The sequence below is a fragment of the Salvelinus fontinalis genome, chromosome 17 (genome assembly GCF_029448725.1).
Source record: "Salvelinus fontinalis isolate EN_2023a chromosome 17, ASM2944872v1, whole genome shotgun sequence".
Lineage (NCBI taxonomy): Eukaryota > Metazoa > Chordata > Actinopteri > Salmoniformes > Salmonidae > Salvelinus > Salvelinus fontinalis.
Window position 1 is genome coordinate 1,987,291 of NC_074681.1, and position 20,217 is coordinate 2,007,507.

Here is a 20,217-nt window from a genome sequence, read left to right on the forward strand (position 1 = left end):
GTAGGAAGCAGCCTTGTGATGTCCTGTACTCCTGGGTAGAACAGTAGGAAGCAGCCTTGTTATGTCCTGTACTCGTGCTCCTGGGTAGAACAGTGGGAAGCAGCCTTGTGATGTCCTGTACTCCTGGGTAGAACAGTAGGAAGCAGCCTTGTGATGTCCTGTACTCCTGGGTAGAACAGTAGGAAGCAGCCTTGTGATGTCCTGTACTCGTGCTCCTGGGTAGAACAGTGGGAAGCAGCCTTGTGATGTCCTGTGCTCCTGGGTAGAACAGTAGGAAGCAGCCTTGTGATGTCCTGTACTCCTGGTTAGAACAGTAGGAAGCAGCCTTGTGATGTCCTGTACTCCTGGGTAGAACAGTAGGAAGCAGCCTTGTGATGTCCTGTACTCCTGGGTAGAACAGTAGGAAGCAGCCTTGTGATGTCCTGTACTCCTGGGTAGAACAGTAGGAAGCAGCCTTGTGATGTCCTGTACTCCTGGGTAGAACAGTAGGAATCAGCCTTGTGATGTCCTGTACTCCTGGGTAGAACAGTAGGAAGCAGCCTTGTGATGTCCTGTACTCGTGCTCCTGTGGTAGAACAGTAGGAAGCAGCCTTGTGATGTCCTGTACTCCTGGGTAGAACAGTAGGAATCAGCCTTGTGATGTCCTGTACTCCTGGGTAGAACAGTAGGAATCAGCCTTGTGATGTCCTGTACTCCTGGGTAGAACAGTAGGAAGCAGCCTTGTGATGTCCTGTACTCGTGCTCCTGGGTAGAACAGTAGGAAGCAGCCTTGTGATGTCCTGTACTCCTGGGTAGAACAGTAGGAAGCAGCCTTGTGATGTCCTGTGCTCCTGGGTAGAACAGTAGGAAGCAGCCTTGTGATGTCCTGTACTCGTGCTCCTGGGTAGAACAGTAGGAAGCAGCCTTGTGATGTCCTGTACTCCTGGGTAGAACAGTAGGAAGCAGCCTTGTGATGTCCTGTACTCCTGGGTAGAACAGTAGGAATCAGCCTTGTGATGTCCTGTACTCGTGCTCCTGTGGTAGAACAGTAGGAATCAGCCTTGTGATGTCCTGTACTCCTGGGTAGAACAGTAGGAATCAGCCTTGTGATGTCCTGTACTCCTGGGTAGAACAGTAGGAAGCAGCCTTGTGATGTCCTGTACTCCTGGGTAGAACAGTAGGAATCAGCCTTGTGATGTCCTGTACTCGTGCTCCTGTGGTAGAACAGTAGGAATCAGCCTTGTGATGTCCTGTACTCCTGGGTAGAACGGTAGGAAGCAGCCTTGTGATGTCCTGTACTCCTGGGTAGAACAGTAGGAAGCAGCCTTGTGATGTCCTGTACTCCTGGGTAGAACAGTAGGAAGCAGCCTTGTGATGTCCTGTACTCCTGGGTAGAACAGTAGGAATCAGCCTTGTGATGTCCTGTACTCGTGCTCCTGTGGTAGAACAGTAGGAATCAGCCTTGTGATGTCCTGTACTCGTGCTCCTGTGGTAGAACAGTAGGAATCAGCCTTGTGATGTCCTGTACTCGTGCTCCTGGGTAGAACAGTAGGAAGCAGCCTTGTGATGTCCTGTACTCCTGGGTAGAACAGTAGGAAGCAGCCTTGTGATGTCCTGTACTCCTGGGTAGAACAGTAGGAAGCAGCCTTGTGATGTCCTGTACTCGTCCTCCTGGGTAGAACAGTCAGATGTTTCTCACCATAGAGCTGCCTATGATGACAGCTGGTGATGTTGAATGGGCCGGTCTCTTTGGCAGCCTCACGGTCTGATGAGGGTGTGAGTGCTGAGAATCTGAACCAGATGTAGAAGCCACTGGAGAGGAAGACAGAACAGAGGACGAAGACGCAGGTACCTCCGAATCCAATATCGAATGGGAAGCCCCTAAGGAAGAGGGCGCCGGAACCTCTGGATCCAGGGCGACAAAGCTGTTTCTGGTCTGTGTCCGGTCCGGGCTTAACATCTCTAAGGAGGCCCCCGTTGCCTTTCTTCGACTTCCACGGCGAGTGACGTACCTCAATGGCTGATTGGTTGGGTCGAGAACAGTTCCATTCTCCAAGGAAGGGGGAGACCCCTTCGGGGAAAGATCCCTGCTGAGCACCGGCCAGTCGGCTGTGGAGAGCCGGGGTGGAAGAAAAAGAAAAAGTAGGCAGGTGTGGATTCCCCAGTAGCTTGTCTAGGTTTGCTACCTGCTTTCTAAGAGTAGTCACTTCGCTACTGTAGTTCTCCACAAGCAAGCAATTGCTACATTGAAAGTCAACGCGGTCCAGATCGTTCCGGAACAAAGCAAAGTAAATACAGCTCCTGCAGCGCTGGAAACGTTCAATAGTGACCTCCATTTGAGACCGCCGAGCCAGCTAGGCTAGCTGGGCTTCCGTGTTTCTCCCCCTATGTGGAATCTGGCAGGATCCCAGGACAGACAGCTGCGTTCACAGCAGCTAAGACCAACAGAGTTGCAGGATCCAAAATGAAATACAAGTATATAAAAACTCAATTTACAAGGAAACACTGTCAACTTAAAAATAAAAAAAACTAGGTATCTTGTCCAGCTTTCGTTCAGCCTTCAGCGTTCAATAACAAACAACATACATAGCCTGATCCGGTGGATATCATTCTCATGAAGCGGAAACAGAGTGAAGGAAAAGCAGCCAACAAGTGCTCAGCATATGTGGGAACTCCTTCAAGACCGTTGGAAAAGCATTCCATGTGAAGCTGGTTGAGAGAATGACAAAAGTGTGCAAAGCTTTCATCAAGGCAAAGGTTGGCTATTTAGATGATATATTTTGATTTGTTTAACACTTTTTTGGTTACTACATGATTCCATATGTGTTATTTCATAGTTTTGATGTCTTCACTATTATGCTACAATGTAGAAAATAGTAAAAATAAATAAAAACCCTTGAATGAGTAGGTGTGTCCAAACTTTTGACCGGTATTGTATTTATATTCCGGACTCTGACATTGCTCATTCTAATATTTATTTGTGTGTATTGTTTTGAATTGTTCGGTATTACTGCACTGTTGGAGCTAGAAACATAAGCATTTCACTGCACCTGCGATAACATCTGCAAAATATGTGTACGCGACCAATAACGTTTTGATAGCAGGCATAGGTAGTTGCAGGTCTGTCGAGATCTTCACAATTAATATAATAATCTGCGCAGAATCTCGAATGGCATTGATCAATTGCACCATGTACTTTAATGTAATCTCAACTGCAATCCGGGTCATTTGGTTCTGCCATTAGATGAAGCACAGTGATAACACAATCTCTTTTAAAAAATATAAACAAAAAATCTGACGTTGTGTATTCCCATTTGAAATTTGCTGTGCTTTTAAATGGTTGAAAGCGCAGTGAAAGTGAAAGACATTTGGGTGACAACTAAACCAAAAATCAGACATTGTTTTTCCATTGGAATTTGGCTGTGCTTTTAGATGGTTAAAAGCAAAGTGATAACACATTGGAAATTCAACTCACTTTTGAGTGGGTGAATATAGCTTGTAATCTCATTGATCAACGTCTCAACCAAGTTTTACCCAATTACCCACGTTGAAATGACGTGGTGTGACCAGTGGGTAGCGTATCAGTTCAATGTATGAACATTCATGTAGGCTATGGAATATGATATGGCAGAACCATCATCATGTCAGAGAAGGCTGCGACAGTATCCATTCCATTCTCTCTCTGCGCTGTGGAACCTGCGTCCGTTTTGACAGGCAGTCACTGGACCACCTCTCACTGCGGCGCAGTTCTGAAAAAGATAAATATATCCCGCAGAGTGGCACCCACACCCCCACGCCCACCCCCACCCTAGTTCGCAACATCCTCAACTGCTGCGCCTGGCTAGCACTGGGGGTACGGCACCGGCGTTACCAAAAGCAGGGACGGAATGAATTAGAAAAACAAAACGCCGTACAAACACAAACCCCTTTTACTTCTTCTTTTTCTTTTGACATTTTGGAGAGAGGGACAGCAATACACCTTGTAACCTGTCCTGTGGCTGAGAAGCGGATAGAAAGGTCAGTAGAACAGGTGCGTTATCGGAGGACTGTGACATAATCGCATAGAAAAAACGGTAGAATTTTACTGCGACAATGTATCGTTACATGCTGGCAGCGTAGGCGGTTTTAGAACAATAGACCTACGGCTAAATAGCGTTCAATTTGTATGCAACACACTCAAGTCGTTGCTAGAGTTCTTCTTTGGCATTAGAAAGATCTTGGCAATTGGGTTTGTTATTCCAACTCCATTTAACTCTCTCAACTTGGTGCAGTGTGGCCATATAACCCTGTTTTTATATGCCAGCGCAGGTGCGTTATTCTTCCAACTATAGTCATAATATGAACACAGTCTAGGCCTATAGCTAGTCGTGTATTCCAGTGCACCTTTCTTGGACATTTTAAGCGATGCTAATTTACACTGTGGTGTGATTCCCCCGATGCGTCTCAGTGCAGATATCACATAGCATTGCAGCTGCTGTACGGTGGCGGAGAGAGCGAGAGAGCTCAACTGCTATGGCTAAAATAGGAGAGGAGGTAGGATTGCTCAGCTGACAGTGCTGATTCTGGGGATCTCTGAGCAGGGCAGTTTGTGAGGCGTTACAGTCCAATTTAGAACACGCTGTCTCTGTCGCTGTCTCTGACTTGTCCCTCCGACGCGTAACAGGAAAAATATACTTTTAAAACGTTTATTTTTATTTTATTGAGAATGTTTAGTGTTTTTTTCTATATGACCAGCATTTCTAGAGATCCAACTGTCAATGTTATGTTGTGAAAATGTTCTCACATTACTACTGTTACCACTATCGTTGTTTTCACATTAGAAACAGTGTGTGAAACAGTGTAGGCCTACAGTTGAGGTTGATAAGGGAGGAGTATTTTATTTTCAAACTGTACAAGATATCTTGTATTGCAATCCGTGTCAGCTCAGGGCATAAGCGACATTGGTTGTCAATTAGGGCCCCGGCCACAATGGGGCCCCGACCCCAAAAACATTTATAAAAAAAAATTATTAAAAAAAAATTGGAACTCCGTTTAAGGTCTCAACTTACTGTTTAAAGTTACAGTAGTAGAATACACAAGGTGCAAGTTCAACATTTGGTTGTGCATCAGCACTCGATTAGCCATGTCAGCTAACTATTTTTAGATCGGTAAATGAGCCTAGACAGTTATCTAAACTTGTTGTAATCATGACTGAATACAGACCAGGCACAGGCCCACATACATTTTGTTAGTCACTCTCATGCATATCATTAACATGGCATAAGTCATGGCAAAATGTGTAGAATTGCAGAAAATTAGCTTTAAAACGGCAAAAATTCTCTCTGCCCCATGGCAAGTAGAATTGCATAAAATGTGTTATAAAATTGCAAACTGCAAAATGTGTAGAACTGCAGAAAACTTGTTGTAAAACTGCAACAATGTCCCAGATTCACATGAAATGTGTTGTAAAATTACTAAATTGTCTCTACGCCCCGTGGCAAAATGCATATAAGTGCAGAAAATGTGCTTTCAAAGTGAACCTTTTCTTTACGCCCCATGGCAAAATGTACAGAATTGCAGGAAATGTACTTTGAAACATATTTTTTCTCTCTCTGCCTTCAAGTTGAGGGCCACTAAAAATGTTGCCCCGCGCAGTGGGGGAGGGCCCGTCCAACCAAATCTTGCTAAGGGCCTCCAAAAGACTAATTGTTATGATTGCAATTATCAACAAAGATCAAAGTTATGCAAATGTTATGCAAATAGCTTCTGTGGCTTTTTAAAAACCTTTTTAAGACTAGGTTTAGCAGATTCCCGTGTAGCATTTTACAGAAACAGAATACGTTACATACAGTGCCTTCAGAAAGTATTCACAACCCTTGACTTTTCCCACATTTTGTTGTTACAGCCTAAATTTAAAATGGATTAAATTGAGATTTTACTGTATCTGTAAAGTCCCTCAGTCGAGCGGTGAATTTCAAACACAGATTCAACCACAAAGACCAGGGAGGTTTTCCAATTCCTCGCAAAGAACGGCACCTATTGGTAGATTGGTTAAAAAAAACAGACATTGAATATCCATTTGAGCAAGTTATTAATCACACTTTGGATGGTGTATCAATACACCCAGTCACTACAAAGATACAGGAGTCATTTCTAACTCAGTTGCCGGAGAGGAAGGAAACCGCTCAGGGTTTTCACCAAAAGGCTAAAGGTGACTTTAAAACAGCTACTGTACCGAGTTGAATGGCTGTGATAGGAGAAAACTGAGTATGGATCAACAACATTGTAGTTACTCCACAATAACCACCTAATTGACAGAGTGAAAAGAAGGAAGACTGTACAGAATACAAATATTCCAAAACATGCATTGTGTTTGCAACCAGGCACTAAAGTAATACTTCAAAAAATGTCGTAAAGCTTTTGTCCTGAATACAAAGTGTTATGTTTGGGACAAATCCAGTACAACACATTACTGAGTACCACTCCATATTTCCAAGCATACTGGTGGCTGCATCATGTTCTGGGTATTCTTGTAATTGTGAAGGAGTGGGTAGTTCTTTAGGATAAAAAAAGAAACGGAATGGAGTTAAGTGCCTCCCGTGCCTTAATTTTTTTATATGTGATATTAAACAAGCCAACAAAAAAAAGTGAATGTATTCCATTACTTCAGCATAAAGCAGTGTTTCGGTGCAATAGGTTGAAAGTATAATGACGGGGAAAAACAACCATTGACACCTATAGAACTAAGCCTTGTATAACAATATGGTTCTGCTGTTATTGTAGCCTACAGTGCCTTTAGAGGGCATCACGTGCCTTTAGAGGGCATCACGTGCCTTTAGAGGGCATCACGTGCCTTTAGAGGGCATCACGTGCCTTTAGAGGGCATCACGTGCCTTTAGAGGGCATCCCGTGCCTTTAGAGGGCTTGAAGAATTTAGAAAATAATAATACAAATGGGGAATGAGTCAAGGGGCGTGATGCCCTCTAAAGGCACGTGATGCCCTCTAAAGGCACGGGATGCCCTCTAAAGGCACGTGATGCCCTCTAAAGGCACGCGATGCCCTCTAAAGGCACGCGATGCCCTCTAAAGGCACGCGATGCCCTCTAAAGGCACGCGATGCCCTCTAAAGGCACGGGATGCCCTCTAAAGGCACGTGATGCCCTCTAAAGGCACGCGATGCCCTCTAAAGGCACGCGATGCCCTCTAAAGGCACGGGATGCCCTCTAAAGGCACGGGATGCCCTCTAAAGGCACGGGATGCCCTCTAAAGGCACGGGATGCCCTCTAAAGGCACGTGATGCCCTCTAAAGGCACGGGATGCCCTCTAAAGGCACGGGATGCCCTCTAAAGGCACGGGATGCCCTCTAAAGGCACGGGATGCCCTCTAAAGGCACGGGATGCCCTCTAAAGGCACGGGATGCCCTCTAAAGGCACGTGATGCCCTCTAAAGGCACGCGATGCCCTCTAAAGGCACGCGATGCCCTCTAAAGGCACGCGATGCCCTCTAAAGGCACGCGATGCCCTCTAAAGGCACGGGATGCCCTCTAAAGGCACGCGATGCCCTCTAAAGGCACGGGATGCCCTCTGAAGGCACGTGATGCCCTCTAAAGGCACGGGATGCCCTCTAAAGGCACGTGATGCCCTCTAAAGGCACGGGATGCCCTCTAAAGGCACGGGATGCCCTCTAAAGGCACGGGATGCCCTCTAAAGGCACGGGATGCCCTCTAAAGGCACTGTAGGCTACAATAACAGCAGAACCATATTGTTATACAAGGCTTAGTTCTATAGTTGTCAATGGTTGTTTTTCCCCGTCATTATACTTTCAACCTATTGCACCGAAACACTGCTTTATGCTGAAGTAATGGAATACATTCACTTTTTTTTGTTGGCTTGTTTAATATCACATATAAAAAAATGAAAAAGATCAGTCTCCTATTTTCAACGTTTGAACTGAGTACTTTGTGGCTTTCACACAGGATGGTTGCAATGGTTTAACAGTTATTATGCAACGTGTGTATTGTTTTGTGACAGTGACTGACACAGAAGCTTGCAAAATACATTATGTTCATGAACAAGACTTAATATGGGGTGTTTCTTTGTTGTTGTTTTGAACCATTACTGACCGGTGTTACTGAGAATAGTCAACATCTCCTTGAGGTGAATTCTTCTCCATAGCAGGTCAGTATTGTCATTTAATTCCAAAGTGGTTCTGTCTCTCTCTCTCTCTATCCCTCTCCTCTCTGTCTCTCTTTCTCTCTCTCTCTCTCTCTCTCTCTCTCTCTCTCTCTCTCTCTCTCTCTCTCTCTCTCTCTCTCTCTCTCTCTCGCTCTCTCTCTTTCTCTCTCTGTCTCTCTCTCTCTCCTCTCTCTCTCTTTCTCTCTCTTTCTCTCCTCTTTCTCTCTCTGTCTCTCGCTCTCTCTCTGTCTCTCTCTCTCTCTCTTTTCTCTCTCTCTTTCTCTCTCTCTATCTCTCTCTCTCTCTGTATATATATATAATGCCTACTACAATTTTAGCCTGTTCTAATATCCTCATTTCCCTTCCCCTCAGGTCCCCTGTGTGTGTTTAGTGCCAGAGATCCACCATGAGGCTCAAGGCAGCCCTTCCTAAGCTGGAACTCTACCTGTACGCAGCGGTTCTCTACCTGTCTCTACTATGGGCTGGCACCTGGATATGGGACGCCTCCGCTGGTGAGTAGTGGACCATGAGTTGTTATTGGACCTGTCGCAAATTACACCCTGTTCTCTATTTAGTGCACTGGGGCACTAATTAATTAAGGAATAGTTTTACCATTTGGGACGTGCCTATGATGTAACCGTATTGTTGTTGATTTGACGTGTCTGATGTCTGAATTGCAGCTTTCTTGGGCTAGGTCTCCCTTGTAAAATATTAATCTCATAGCTATCCACATCATGTCCTATGCACTCTGCCTTCATAACCAACCTGTATTCTATCACACTCTGATAAAAAACTGACTCTGCAGAACATGGCTCAGCGTTTTTTTTTGTATACATTTTCATCCCTGTACATTATCCTCAGTTAAGCGGTCTATTTAAACCTCTCACCTCGTCACGTTGCTTGACGTGTTTCCGTCTACAGTATCCGATTGAAATGAAGAGGCCTTAAAGGCATTCTTATTAGATTCATCTGTGTATTATGAGTGTCGGGTTATTATAATTGGCCTAATTAGCAGCTATAATTGTCCTACTCATTAGATAAGGAGGATATTCTTGGTGTCTAAATGACAGAACGTGTCGATGAGTCAAACACAACCAGAAATACTGTCGTCTGCCAACATATTATATTTGTAATAACTTGTAAACATGTATATACAATATTTATAAAGGCATGTGTGAAAGGCTTTTTTAATGAAAGTCATTATGAAGTGTTACCAGCCAGTGTTCAGTTTGCTTACTAAGCTATTCAGAGATGTTATCGATGTCCTGCAGAAGAGCTGCATGGTATAATGCTGCACTATAGTCCGGCGTTATCTTCATGAATTGATTTGAATAAAGTGACGGGGCAGATTATGTAACCTCTGTGGATGGATGCAAGAGCAGGGAGGGAATTACACACGCTGCAGTCTGTGTGCACTGCAGTCGGGACCGTGTCAAACTGAAGTAGTGTTAGCAGTTGTCCTTTAGTATTCTGCTCAGCCTAACTCCAGCCTACATGGTAATAGAGGGATTTCTTTAGGCCACGGGCGCTAGCTTGTAAACAACAACTGGGTTATAGAATAAAGACTACGGGTGTACAGTATGCTGCTGCAACCACCACTACAATGGGACAATAAAGACTACGGGTGTACAGTATGCTGCTGCAACCTCCACTACAATGGGACAATAAAGACTACGGGTGTACAGTATGCTGCTGCAACCTCCACTACAATGGGACAATAAAGACTACGGGTGTACAGTATGCTGCTGCAACCTCCACTACAATGGGACAATAAAGACTACGGGTGTACAGTATGCTGCTGCAACCTCCACTACAATGGGACAATAAAGACTACGGGTGTACAGTATGCTGCTGCAACCTCCACTACAATGGGACAATAAAGACTACGGGTGTACAGTATGCTGCTGCAACCTCCACTACAATGGGACAATAAAGACTACGGGTGTGCAGTATGCTGCTGCAACCTCCACTACAATGGGACAATAAAGACTACGGGTGTACAGTATGCTGCTGCAACCTCCACTACAATGGGACAATAAAGACTACGGGTGTACAGTATGCTGCTGCAACCTCCACTACAATGGGACAATAAAGACTACGGGTGTACAGTATGCTGCTGCAACCTCCACTACAATGGGACAATAAAGACTACGGGTGTACAGTATGCTGCTGCAACCTCCACTACAATGGGACAATAAAGACTTTCTGAATTATGGGGATGATGTTGACTTGCTTTCCTCTCACTGTCAGTTGTGGTTTAAAGTACAGTAGAGTACTGCAGAGTAGAGTACAGTAGAGTACAGTAGAGTACTGCAGAGTAGAGTACAGTAGAGTACAGTAGAGTAGAGTACAGTAGAGTACAGTAGAGTACAATACAGTAGAGTAGAGTACAGTAGAGTACAGTAGAGTAGAGTACATTACAGTACAGTACAGTAGACTACAGTAGAGTAGAGTACAGTATATTACAGTAGAGAAGAGTACAGTAGAGTACAGTACAGTACAGTACAGTAGACTACAGTAGAGTAGAGTAGAGTACAGTACAGTAGAGTAGAGTACAGTAGAGTACATTACAGTACAGTACAGTACAGTAGACTACAGTAGAGTAGAGTACAGTAGATTACAGTAGAGAAGAGTACAGTAGAGTACATTACAGTACAGTACAGTACAGTAGACTACAGTAGAGTAGAGTAGAGTACAGTAGAGTACATTACAGTACAGTACAGTACAGTAGACTACAGTAGAGTAGAGTAGAGTAGAGTACAGTAGAGTAGAGTACAGTAGAGTACATTACAGTACAGTACAGTAGACTACAGTAGAGTAGAGTAGAGTAGAGTAGAGTACAGTAGAGTACAGTAGAGTACATTACAGTACAGTACAGTACAGTAGACTACAGTAGAGTAGAGTAGAGTAGAGTAGAGTACAGTAGAGTAGAGTACAGTAGAGTACTGCAGAGTAGAGTACAGTAGAGTACAGTGCTGTCATGGACTATAGGTTGTATTGTAGGTTGTATTATAGGTTGTATTATAGGTTGTGTAGTAGGTTGTATTATAGGTTGTATTATAGGTTGTATAGTAGGTTGTATTATAGGTTGTATTATAGGTTGTATAGTAGGTTGTATTATAGGTTGTATAGTAGGTTGTATTATAGGTTGTATAGTAGGTTGTATAGTAGGTTGTATTATAGGTTGTATAGTAGGTTGTATAGTAGGTTGTATTATAGGTTGTATAGTAGGTTGTATTATAGGTTGTATAGTAGGTTGTATTATAGGTTGTATTATAGGTTGTATAGTAGGTTGTATTATAGGTTGTATAGTAGGTTGTATTATAGGTTGTATAGTAGGTTGTATAGTAGGTTGTATTATAGGTTGTATTATAGGTTGTATTATAGGTTGTATAGTAGGTTGTGTAGTAGGTTGTATAGTAGGTTGTATAGTAGGTTGTATTATAGGTTGTATAGTAGGTTGTATAGTAGGTTGTATAGTAGGTTGTATTATAGGTTGTATTATAGGTTGTATAGTAGGTTGTATAGTAGGTTGTATAGTAGGTTGTATAGTAGGTTGTATTATAGGTTGTATAGTAGGTTGTATTATAGGTTGTATAGTAGGTTGTATTATAGGTTGTATTATAGGTTGTATTATAGGTTGTATAGTAGGTTGTATTATAGGTTGTATAGTAGGTTGTATTGTAGGTTGTATTATAGGTTGTATAGTAGGTTGTATTATAGGTTGTATTATAGGTTGTATTATAGGTTGTATAGTAGGTTGTATAGTAGGTTGTATTATAGGTTGTATTATAGGTTGTATTATAGGTTGTATTATAGGTTGTATTATAGGTTGTATTATAGGTTGTATAGTAGGTTGTATAGTAGGTTGTATTATAGGTTGTATAGTAGGTTGTATAGTAGGTTGTATAGTAGGTTGTATTATAGGTTGTATTATAGGTTGTATAGTAGGTTGTATAGTAGGTTGTATAGTAGGTTGTATTATAGGTTGTATTATAGGTTGTATTATAGGTTGTATTATAGGTTGTATAGTAGGTTGTATAGTAGGTTGTATTATAGGTTGTATTATAGGTTGTATTATAGGTTGTATTATAGGTTGTATAGTAGGTTGTATAGTAGGTTGTATAGTAGGTTGTATTATAGGTTGTATTATAGGTTGTGTAGTAGGTTGTATAGTAGGTTGTATAGTAGGTTGTATTATAGGTTGTATAGTAGGTTGTATAGTAGGTTGTATTATAGGTTGTATTATAGGTTGTATAGTAGGTTGTATTATAGGTTGTATTATAGGTTGTATTATAGGTTGTATTATAGGTTGTATTATAGGTTGTATTATAGGTTGTATTATAGGTTGTATAGTAGGTTGTATAGTAGGTTGTATTATAGGTTGTGTAGTAGGTTGTATAGTAGGTTGTATTATAGGTTGTATTATAGGTTGTATTATAGGTTGTGTAGTAGGTTGTATAGTAGGTTGTATAGTAGGTTGTATAGTAGGTTGTATTATAGGTTGTATTATAGGTTGTATAGTAGGTTGTATTATAGGTTGTATAGTAGGTTGTATTGTAGGTTGTATTATAGGTTGTATAGTAGGTTGTATTATAGGTTGTATTATAGGTTGTATTATAGGTTGTATAGTAGGTTGTATAGTAGGTTGTATTATAGGTTGTATTATAGGTTGTATTATAGGTTGTATTATAGGTTGTATTATAGGTTGTATTATAGGTTGTATAGTAGGTTGTATAGTAGGTTGTATTATAGGTTGTATAGTAGGTTGTATAGTAGGTTGTATAGTAGGTTGTATTATAGGTTGTATTATAGGTTGTATAGTAGGTTGTATAGTAGGTTGTATAGTAGGTTGTATTATAGGTTGTATTATAGGTTGTATTATAGGTTGTATTATAGGTTGTATAGTAGGTTGTATAGTAGGTTGTATTATAGGTTGTATTATAGGTTGTATTATAGGTTGTATTATAGGTTGTATAGTAGGTTGTATAGTAGGTTGTATAGTAGGTTGTATTATAGGTTGTATTATAGGTTGTGTAGTAGGTTGTATAGTAGGTTGTATAGTAGGTTGTATTATAGGTTGTATAGTAGGTTGTATAGTAGGTTGTATTATAGGTTGTATTATAGGTTGTATAGTAGGTTGTATTATAGGTTGTATTATAGGTTGTATTATAGGTTGTATTATAGGTTGTATTATAGGTTGTATTATAGGTTGTATTATAGGTTGTATAGTAGGTTGTATAGTAGGTTGTATTATAGGTTGTGTAGTAGGTTGTATAGTAGGTTGTATTATAGGTTGTATTATAGGTTGTATTATAGGTTGTGTAGTAGGTTGTATAGTAGGTTGTATAGTAGGTTGTATAGTAGGTTGTATTATAGGTTGTATTATAGGTTGTATAGTAGGTTGTATTATAGGTTGTATTATAGGTTGTATAGTAGGTTGTATTATAGGTTGTATTATAGGTTGTATTATAGGTTGTGTAGTAGGTTGTATAGTAGGTTGTATAGTAGGTTGTATTATAGGTTGTATTATAGGTTGTATTATAGGTTGTATTATAGGTTGTATTATAGGTTGTATTATAGGTTGTATAGTAGGTTGTATTATAGGTTGTATTATAGGTTGTATTATAGGTTGTATTGTAGGTTGTATTATAGGTTGTATAGTAGGTTGTATAGTAGGTTGTATTATAGGTTGTATTATAGGTTGTATAGTAGGTTGTATTATAGGTTGTATTATAGGTTGTATTATAGGTTGTGTAGTAGGTTGTATAGTAGGTTGTATAGTAGGTTGTATAGTAGGTTGTATTATAGGTTGTATAGTAGGTTGTATTATAGGTTGTATAGTAGGTTGTATTATAGGTTGTATAGTAGGTTGTATTATAGGTTGTATAGTAGGTTGTATAGTAGGTTGTATAGTAGGTTGTATAGTAGGTTGTATTATAGGTTGTATTATAGGTTGTATTATAGGTTGTATTATAGGTTGTATTATAGGTTGTGTAGTAGGTTGTATAGTAGGTTGTATTATAGGTTGTGTAGTAGGTTGTATAGTAGGTTGTATTATAGGTTGTATTATAGGTTGTATTATAGGTTGTATTATAGGTTGTATTATAGGTTGTATTATAGGTTGTATAGTAGGTTGTATTATAGGTTGTATAGTAGGTTGTATAGTAGGTTGTATAGTAGGTTGTATAGTAGGTTGTATAGTAGGTTGTATAGTAGGTTGTATTATAGGTTGTATTATAGGTTGTATTATAGGTTGTATTATAGGTTGTATTATAGGTTGTATTATAGGTTGTATAGTAGGTTGTATTATAGGTTGTATAGTAGGTTGTATAGTAGGTTGTATAGTAGGTTGTATAGTAGGTTGTATTATAGGTTGTGTAGTAGGTTGTATAGTAGGTTGTATAGTAGGTTGTATAGTAGTTTGTATTATAGGTTGTATTATAGGTTGTATAGTAGGTTGTATTATAGGTTGTATAGTAGGTTGTATAGTAGGTTGTATTATAGGTTGTATAGTAGGTTGTATTATAGGTTGTATTATAGGTTGTATTATAGGTTGTATTATAGGTTGTATAGTAGGTTGTATTATAGGTTGTATTATAGGTTGTATAGTAGGTTGTATTATAGGTTGTATTATAGGTTGTATTATAGGTTGTATTATAGGTTGTATTATAGGTTGTATTATAGGTTGTATTATAGGTTGTATTATAGGTTGTATTATAGGTTGTATTATAGGTTGTATTATAGGTTGTATTATAGGTTGTATTATAGGTTGTATAGTAGGTTGTATTATAGGTTGTATTATAGGTTGTATTATAGGTTGTATAGTAGGTTGTATTATAGGTTGTATAGTAGGTTGTGTAGTAGGTTGTATTATAGGTTGTATAGTAGGTTGTATAGTAGGTTGTATTATAGGTTGTATTATAGGTTGTATAGTAGGTTGTATTATAGGTTGTATAGTAGGTTGTATTATAGGTTGTATTATAGGTTGTATAGTAGGTTGTATTATAGGTTGTATTATAGGTTGTATTATAGGTTGTATTATAGGTTGTATTATAGGTTGTATAGTAGGTTGTATAGTAGGTTGTATAGTAGGTTGTATTATAGGTTGTATAGTAGGTTGTATTATAGGTTGTATAGTAGGTTGTATTATAGGTTGTATAGTAGGTTGTATAGTAGGTTGTATTATAGGTTGTATTATAGGTTGTATTATAGGTTGTATAGTAGGTTGTATAGTAGGTTGTATTATAGGTTGTATTATAGGTTGTATAGTAGGTTGTATTATAGGTTGTATTATAGGTTGTATAGTAGGTTGTATTATAGGTTGTATAGTAGGTTGTATTATAGGTTGTATTATAGGTTGTATAGTAGGTTGTATTATAGGTTGTATTATAGGTTGTATTATAGGTTGTATTATAGGTTGTGTAGTAGGTTGTATAGTAGGTTGTATTATAGGTTGTGTAGTAGGTTGTATAGTAGGTTGTATTATAGGTTGTATTATAGGTTGTATTATAGGTTGTATTATAGGTTGTATTATAGGTTGTATAGTAGGTTGTATTATAGGTTGTGTAGTAGGTTGTATTATAGGTTGTGTAGTAGGTTGTATAGTAGGTTGTATTATAGGTTGTATTATAGGTTGTATTATAGGTTGTATTATAGGTTGTGTAGTAGGTTGTATAGTAGGTTGTATTATAGGTTGTGTAGTAGGTTGTATAGTAGGTTGTATTATAGGTTGTGTAGTAGGTTGTATAGTAGGTTGTATTATAGGTTGTATTATAGGTTGTATTATAGGTTGTATTATAGGTTGTATTATAGGTTGTATTATAGGTTGTATAGTAGGTTGTATTATAGGTTGTATTATAGGTTGTATTATAGGTTGTATAGTAGGTTGTATTATAGGTTGTATTATAGGTTGTATAGTAGGTTGTATTATAGGTTGTATTATAGGTTGTATTATAGGTTGTATTATAGGTTGTATTATAGGTTGTATTATAGGTTGTATTATAGGTTGTATTATAGGTTGTATTATAGGTTGTATAGTAGGTTGTATAGTAGGTTGTGTAGTAGGTTGTATAGTAGGTTGTATAGTAGGTTGTATTATAGGTTGTATTATAGGTTGTATTATAGGTTGTATTATAGGTTGTATTATAGGTTGTATTATAGGTTGTATAGTAGGTTGTATTATAGGTTGTATAGTAGGTTGTATTATAGGTTGTGTAGTAGGTTGTATAGTAGGTTGTATTATAGGTTGTATTATAGGTTGTATTATAGGTTGTATTATAGGTTGTATTATAGGTTGTATTATAGGTTGTATTATAGGTTGTATAGTAGGTTGTATTATAGGTTGTATAGTAGGTTGTATAGTAGGTTGTATTATAGGTTGTATTATAGGTTGTATAGTAGGTTGTATTATAGGTTGTATTATAGGTTGTATAGTAGGTTGTATTATAGGTTGTATTATAGGTTGTATAGTAGGTTGTATTATAGGTTGTATTATAGGTTGTATTATAGGTTGTGTAGTAGGTTGTATTATAGGTTGTATTATAGGTTGTATAGTAGGTTGTATAGTAGGTTGTATTATAGGTTGTGTAGTAGGTTGTATAGTAGGTTGTATTATAGGTTGTATTATAGGTTGTATTATAGGTTGTGTAGTAGGTTGTATTATAGGTTGTATTATAGGTTGTATTATAGGTTGTATAGTAGGTTGTATAGTAGGTTGTATTATAGGTTGTATAGTAGGTTGTATTATAGGTTGTATTATAGGTTGTATTATAGGTTGTATTATAGGTTGTATAGTAGGTTGTATTATAGGTTGTATTATAGGTTGTATTATAGGTTGTATAGTAGGTTGTATTATAGGTTGTATTATAGGTTGTATTATAGGTTGTATTATAGGTTGTATAGTAGGTTGTATTATAGGTTGTATTATAGGTTGTATTATAGGTTGTATAGTAGGTTGTATTATAGGTTGTATTATAGGTTGTATTATAGGTTGTATTATAGGTTGTATAGTAGGTTGTATTATAGGTTGTATAGTAGGTTGTGTAGTAGGTTGTATAGTAGGTTGTATTATAGGTTGTATAGTAGGTTGTATTATAGGTTGTATTATAGGTTGTATTATAGGTTGTATTATAGGTTGTATAGTAGGTTGTATTATAGGTTGTATAGTAGGTTGTATAGTAGGTTGTATAGTAGGTTGTATAGTAGGTTGTATTATAGGTTGTATAGTAGGTTGTATTATAGGTTGTATAGTAGGTTGTATAGTAGGTTGTATAGTAGGTTGTGTAGTAGGTTGTATAGTAGGTTGTATTATAGGTTGTATTATAGGTTGTATTATAGGTTGTATTATAGGTTGTATTATAGGTTGTATTATAGGTTGTATAGTAGGTTGTATAGTAGGTTGTATAGTAGGTTGTATAGTAGGTTGTATAGTAGGTTGTATAGTAGGTTGTATTATAGGTTGTATTATAGGTTGTATAGTAGGTTGTATTATAGGTTGTATTATAGGTTGTATAGTAGGTTGTATTATAGGTTGTATTATAGGTTGTATTATAGGTTGTATTATAGGTTGTATAGTAGGTTGTATTATAGGTTGTATTATAGGTTGTATTATAGGTTGTATTATAGGTTGTATTATAGGTTGTATTATAGGTTGTATAGTAGGTTGTATTATAGGTTGTATAGTAGGTTGTATAGTAGGTTGTATTATAGGTTGTATAGTAGGTTGTATAGTAGGTTGTATTGTAGGTTGTATTATAGGTTGTATTATAGGTTGTATTATAGGTTGTATTATAGGTTGTATAGTAGGTTGTATTATAGGTTGTATTATAGGTTGTATTATAGGTTGTATAGTAGGTTGTATTATAGGTTGTATTATAGGTTGTATTATAGGTTGTATAGTAGGTTGTATTATAGGTTGTATTATAGGTTGTATTATAGGTTGTATAGTAGGTTGTATTATAGGTTGTATAGTAGGTTGTATTATAGGTTGTATAGTAGGTTGTATTATAGGTTGTATAGTAGGTTGTATTATAGGTTGTATTATAGGTTGTATTATAGGTTGTATAGTAGGTTGTATAGTAGGTTGTATTATAGGTTGTATAGTAGGTTGTATTATAGGTTGTATTATAGGTTGTGTAGTAGGTTGTATTATAGGTTGTATTATAGGTTGTATAGTAGGTTGTATAGTAGGTTGTATTATAGGTTGTATAGTAGGTTGTATTATAGGTTGTATAGTAGGTTGTATAGTAGGTTGTATTATAGGTTGTATTATAGGTTGTATTATAGGTTGTATTATAGGTTGTGTAGTAGGTTGTATAGTAGGTTGTATTATAGGTTGTATTATAGGTTGTGTAGTAGGTTGTATAGTAGGTTGTATTATAGGTTGTATAGTAGGTTGTATTATAGGTTGTATAGTAGGTTGTATTATAGGTTGTGTAGTAGGTTGTATTATAGGTTGTATAGTAGGTTGTATAGTAGGTTGTATTATAGGTTGTGTAGTAGGTTGTATTATAGGTTGTGTAGTAGGTTGTATTATAGGTTGTGTAGTAGGTTGTATTATAGGTTGTATAGTAGGTTGTATTATAGGTTGTATTATAGGTTGTATTATAGGTTGTATTATAGGTTGTGTAGTAGGTTGTATTATAGGTTGTATTATAGGTTGTATTATAGGTTGTGTAGTAGGTTGTTGTAGGAACATGTGAACTGCTAGTTAGTGCTCATTGTCAGTTTGTATGTTTGAACTTAAAAGAGAGTGCTATAATTTTGTCCCTCTATCTATCATATGGCCCTGCCTTTCAGATGTACCAGTATACCCGGCAGCAAGGTTGTCTTTTTGTGCCTTGGACCTGAGAAGCACAGCACTAGTGCCCCTTGTCAGAGTATTTCTGTCTCCACCCCAGAAAGTGCTGTTATTTTCCTTGTCTCCTGTTCCATGAAATATTTCAGTTCAATCATTGAGGGCCATGATACACGCTGGAACATAATCTCCTGAGGACGGCTTTGAGGATATGATTATTATTGTGGAAAATATGAAGGGCTTTGTGACAACTAAGTAGGTTATGCAATGTTGTTGGGGCTTTGCTCAATATGCTGTTGCTCTTTTTCCCCCCATTTAAACATATTTATTAGTGAAACCAAAGTGTTGTAACATACAGTTGAAGTCGGAAGTTTTTAAAATATTTTTTATAATTATTTGTTACAAAAAAACACAAGGAAAGGGGTAACATTAAAGTATTAGAACATGAAGGACAAACAATACAGCATCAAGACACTATCAAACATGTATCAGTCTTTCAGACCATACAGCATCAAGACACTATCAAACATGTGTCAGTCTTTCACACCATACAGCATCAAGACACTATCACTGTCTACTACTACTACTAACCCTAACAATACAGCATCAAGACATTATCAAACATGTATCAGTCTTTCACACCATACAGCATCAAGACACTATCACTGTCTACTACTACTACTACTAACCCTAACACTACAGCATCAAGACACTATCAAACATGTATCAGTCTTTCACACCATACAGCATCAAGACACTATCAAACATGTATCAGTCTTTCTACAACAGAGCCATCCTTATGTGTGAGGGTGTCTACTACTACTATCAAACATGTATCAGTCTTTCTACAACAGAGCCATCCTTATGTGTGTAGTGTCTACTACTACTATCAAACATGTATCAGTGTAACGGCTGGTGCTCTCCTCATCCTCGGATGAGGTGAGGAGAGAAGGATCTTCAGACCAAAACGCAGCATTTGGGAAATAAGCCATCTTTATTACGAATACGATGGCAACACGAAACGAAACAAAACACTTTCAAAACTACAAAACAAGAAAACGACGTAGACGAAACCTGAACATAAACTTACATAACTACACGTAACACTTACGGACAGGAAACATACTACATCGAAACGAAACGAAACGAACAACCGAAACAATCCCGTATGGTGTAAGACATAACACAGACACAGGAGACAATCACCCACAACGAACACTGTGACAACGCCTACCTAAATATGACTCTTAATTAGAGGAACGCCAAACACCTGCCTCTAATTAAGAG

At 38.2% G+C, this 20,217-nt stretch overlaps 1 protein-coding gene across 6 annotated transcripts in view; it reads left to right on the forward strand.

The window, feature by feature from the left end:
* The first annotated feature begins 3,700 nt into the window (after positions 1–3,700).
* Positions 3,701–20,217, forward strand: part of hhatla (hedgehog acyltransferase like, a) — a 42,156-nt gene continuing 25,639 nt past the window's right edge. Inside the window, exons 1-3 of one of the 6 annotated variants that reach the window (XM_055865861.1) lie at positions 3,701–3,996; positions 8,099–8,135; positions 8,505–8,644. In XM_055865861.1, coding sequence (XP_055721836.1) covers positions 8,539–8,644 — 106 coding nt within the window. In that variant the 5' untranslated portion in view covers positions 3,701–3,996; positions 8,099–8,135; positions 8,505–8,538. Of the gene's footprint in view, positions 4,010–8,098; positions 8,136–8,501; positions 8,645–20,217 lie in introns of all 6 variants that reach the window. The other 5 variants (XM_055865858.1, XM_055865855.1, XM_055865859.1 and 2 more) reach the window with 5 other exon arrangements.